At 50.0% G+C, this 4,092-nt stretch overlaps 1 protein-coding gene across 1 annotated transcript; it reads right to left on the bottom strand.

Annotated features, from left to right (window-relative positions):
• Positions 1 to 833: 833 nt before the first annotated feature.
• CTSG (cathepsin G) lies at positions 834 to 3,767 on the bottom strand. The gene is made up of 5 exons (XM_055362273.2): positions 3,484 to 3,767; positions 2,580 to 2,727; positions 1,991 to 2,126; positions 1,561 to 1,815; positions 834 to 1,126 (listed from the first exon to the last, which is right to left on the bottom strand). Exons 1-5 carry the CDS (start codon positions 3,536 to 3,538, stop codon positions 953 to 955), a joined length of 768 nt encoding a protein of 255 aa, XP_055218248.1. The 5' UTR covers positions 3,539 to 3,767; the 3' UTR covers positions 834 to 952.
• Between the last annotated feature and the right edge of the window lie 325 nt (positions 3,768 to 4,092).

Here is a 4,092-nt window from a genome sequence, read left to right as displayed (position 1 = left end):
GCTATTGTGATTAGTGCTGTTACTAACATGGGTGTTCGTTAGCTATTTTTAAAGAAGCAAAATCTCTTTAATTTTTCTTTATTCTAGTGCTTGTATGGTTTAATGTTTTTGCATTTAGATCTGTGACCATTTGAGGTTTATTTTGAAGTATGGTGTGAGGAATGGATCCAATTATAGCTTCCATCCCCTCCAAATATCTATCTAGTTGTTCTAATGCTATTTATTAAAAATCCATTGTTTCCCAGTGATTTGAGATGACACCTTTTTCATACACTAAAGTAGGTCTTTTTTTTGGAATTTCAGTTCTGTCTTTTTGGCCTGCCAGTCTTTTTTTTTTCTTTCTTGGAATGGGGTCTTGCTCTGTCGCTCAGGCTGGAGTGCATAGTTCACTGAAGCCTCAACCTCGTGGGTTCAAGTAATCCTTCCACTTTAGCCTCCCAAGTAGCTGGGACTATAGACACATGACACCATGCCTGGCTAATTTTAAAATTTTTGTGTAGAGACAATGTTTCCCTATGTTTCCCAGACCTAATCCCCAATGTGATGGCATTAGGTGGGACCTTTGGGATGTGATTAGGTCGTAAGAGCTGAGCTCTTTGAATGAGACTAGGTCCCTTGTAAAAGAGACATCAGAGAATTCCCTTGCCCCTTTTGCCATATGTGGACACAGGGAGAGGATGGTTGTCTGTGAACCAGAAAATGGGCCCTAATTAGACACTGAATCTGCTAGTGACTTGATCTTAGACTTCTTAGCCTCTAGACCTGTGAGAAATAAATTTGTTATTTATAAGCCACCCAATTTGTGCTATTTTGTTGTAGCAATCCAAACAAACTAAGTACTGAATGACGTTTAATGAGCAAATGAGGAATTGGTTATTTATACTCTGTGGACGTTTATTAAGGCTCTGGCAACACTGTGGAGCTGGCCTGTGTCCCCGAGAAGAAGAGTCAGTCACAGGGGGGTCTCCATCTGATCCAGCAGTTTGAAGCTTCTCATTGTTCTCCTTATCCAGGGCAGGAAACTTGAGACCCTGGTGAAGACTTCTGGAGGAACCCCTGACGACTTTCCATAGGAGACGATGCCGTGGGCCACATTGTTACACAGCAGGGGGCCTCCGGAGTCCCCCTGTAGGTAGAGAGGGGAAGGGAGACTGAGACAGGCCTCCCTGCTCCTGCTGCCCTGAGCTCCGGGCTCTCAGGGAAGGCAGGGGTGGATGGGCCCCTTCAATTGCTGGGTGTGTGTGAGATGGAAGATCGGTGGGGTGCAGGAGCAAAGCCTCTGGATCTTTTCGGTCGCTGGACTTCAGCTCTGCCTTAGTTACTGTCTCCAGCCCAATCTGAGTCAAAGTACCTCTCCCTTCTCCAGGAGAATGTTGCCTATGTATGTGTTGTGGGTCTTCCTCCTATTCCGCCAGAGACCAGGTTGATGGGGAAAACAATCCCCAGCCCACCCTGGTCTGGCTGCCAGGCTGAGGCTGTGGGGATGGAATCTGTTCGCACTGCCTGGCTCTGCACGGGCCCCTCTCTCTCGGGGTGTGTTGGCCAATGCCCATGCCTTACCTTGAAGGCAGACTTCCGTTCCCGGCGGTCCCCCACACAAATCTGCCTTCGGGGGTCGTAGGAACCGAAGATGCGGAGGCACTGACTATCCCTCTGCACTCTCAGCTGCACCTCTCGGAGTGTATCTGTTCCCCTCCTCAAGCTGACCCTGCCCCAGCCGGCCACAGTGCACCGCGTCCCGGGTCTCAGTCCCTCCTGGGCTCTAGGCAGAGCCACTGGGTTCACGTTTCGATTACGTCTGACTCTTCTGCTCAGCTGGAGGAAGAATGTAGGCGTTCCCGCTCAGCTGGGGCCTCCAGCCAAGGCTCGGGGGTCGCTGGTGCAGTACACATCCCATGCCCTCTCCGCCACCCCGGAGCCTTGCCCTCACTTCCTCCTCCATTGTCCCCGGACACACTAGGAAGGAGCCAGAGGGCCAGGTAGGTGGTACCTGCAATAACATGATGTCATTCTGGATGGTCCGCTGATTATATTGAGGATGGCGGATGGCTCTGCGCGCAGTGATGTGTTGCTGGGTGTTTTCCCGTCTCTGGACATTGTGGGCGCCCAGGGTGACACTTATATTGCTGCAAAAGCAAGAGGTAGGTCTGGGCTGCAGGAGCTATGGTCCACCAGCTCTGCAGGGTAGGCAGACAGCACGGGGAGGGCAAGACTGCAGCTAACCAGAATTGAGGGGATGGGAGGCCCTGGGGCTCAGCTGTATCCTCTTTCTCAGCAGCTCTGAGCTAGGGATGACAGGGTGGTAGTTGCCTTCAGGTTTGCTTCCCCAGATTAAATTGATAAATAGCCTGAGTTTATATTTTGAGCCCCAATATGTGTCTTCCATCTCTTCCTCTTGCTCTTTTTAATCTTATCCTCCTTTCCTCCTCATTTACACTGGCCTGTCCCCTCCCGCAAAAACTCACTTGGTCTTTCTTTCACCCTTTCATTGCTACAACTCTTCTTTCAGATGGCTCTTCCTCCGAAGAGCTCCCCAGGGCTGTGTTCCTGGCTGCCCAGGAAGTTCCTTAGCTCCTCACCTTCCCCAGCAGTGAGCTGCTGTCAGCACAAAGTCTTCTCGCACCAGGAACCCTCCACATCTGCTCTGACCTGCTGGACTCTGGATCCGAAGATATGCCATGTAGGGGCGGGAGTGGGGCCTGCTCTCCCGGCCTCCGATGATCTCCCCTGGAAGGAAGCATTTGGCACTTAGCTCTATGCTTGCTGAACCTGCAGTGTGGGTACCAGATTGGTGGCTCCAGAAAGGCTGGAAGATGGGGATGGCAGGAGAGAGGGTGCAGGAGAGGGAGGAGATGGTGCTGAGGGTTGGAGTCTATGGGGCAGCAGATTGGGAGGGGGCTCCAGGGTTCTACAGGAAACACTGCTGTCTTGAAAGGAGCCGTTTTCCCCATCCTAGGCCTCAGCTCCCTCCTCCTCTCCAAAAGAGGGAGAACAACCCTTGTTCCAGGCAAGGCCAGCTTCAGCCTCAGGTATTGAGAAGAATGCTTTGCTGTAAGTACAGGATTGTTCCTGAAGTTCCCCTATACTTTTATCCTCATGGAGCTTCCCAGAGCCCTCTGAGTCCAATTCAAGACCACGTGGGACTGGTGTTTAAAAATCTAGACATGAGCTGATGGTACTGTTATTGCTGTATTCTTACCTCCTAGGTAGGGTCTGACACATGCTGCCAAATTATTTATACAAAGCATGTTTTTATAGCACTTATAGTGTGAGGGCAATTCCAAGACATTTAAATACTCTAACTTATTTAACTCTCATGGCAACTCTGCAAGATCGGTATTAATATTATTCTCATTTTATAGATGAGGAAACACAAATTCAAATAACTTGCTCAACAGTACAGAATTAGGATATACCAAGGCAATTTGGCTCAAGAATCTATGGGATGAGGTCAGGCCTCTGAGGGTGGGGATGGTCACTCACCTGCCTCAGCCCCAGTGGATAGGAGAAAGGCCAGCAGAAGCAGGAGTGGCTGCATCTTCCCTGAAAGGCTGCCCAGTCAGTTGCTGCTGTGCTTCCTCCTCCTAGACTTTAAGGCCCTGAGAGAGGAAGGAAGGGGTGGGGACAGGGGATTGAGAATTCACAGTCCCATTCTCCTGCTACCATGAAAGGTTTCATCACCCAAGGCTGCTCAGGAGGTTTGCCCACAAACTGCCGGAGATGTGGGTGAGACCGTGTAATCCAAGCCAACATAGTGAGCTCTTGTGCAGCTGCTAAGTCAGTGCCGAGAGCAGAAATAGGAACCCAGCACAACAAGGAAGGGGCTTGGGGCATTGTGTCCAGAACCCTCAATCCATCAAATTCCAGAATACTCCAGCAAAGCAAGAAAGCTGGCAGCTGCCCACTTCCTGTTTTCTACTCCTCTGGGATTAGATCATCATTGCTTTTGAATTTCTGGGTTTCTCCTAATGAATGCAAGTTCCCTGGATTGCTTATCTGTATATACTTAATAAGTCTGGGACAAGGATGAATGAAAGGGTGTGGTGTGGTGAGGGATGTGGGTAAGAACATCAGGAAAAAGTTGAAGGGGGC

Source organism: Gorilla gorilla, chromosome 15, assembly GCF_029281585.2.
Source record: "Gorilla gorilla gorilla isolate KB3781 chromosome 15, NHGRI_mGorGor1-v2.1_pri, whole genome shotgun sequence".
Classification (NCBI taxonomy): Eukaryota; Metazoa; Chordata; class Mammalia; order Primates; family Hominidae; genus Gorilla; species Gorilla gorilla.
The sequence above is the reverse complement of the archived record's forward strand: the minus strand, read 5'-3'. Positions and strand labels throughout refer to the sequence as shown.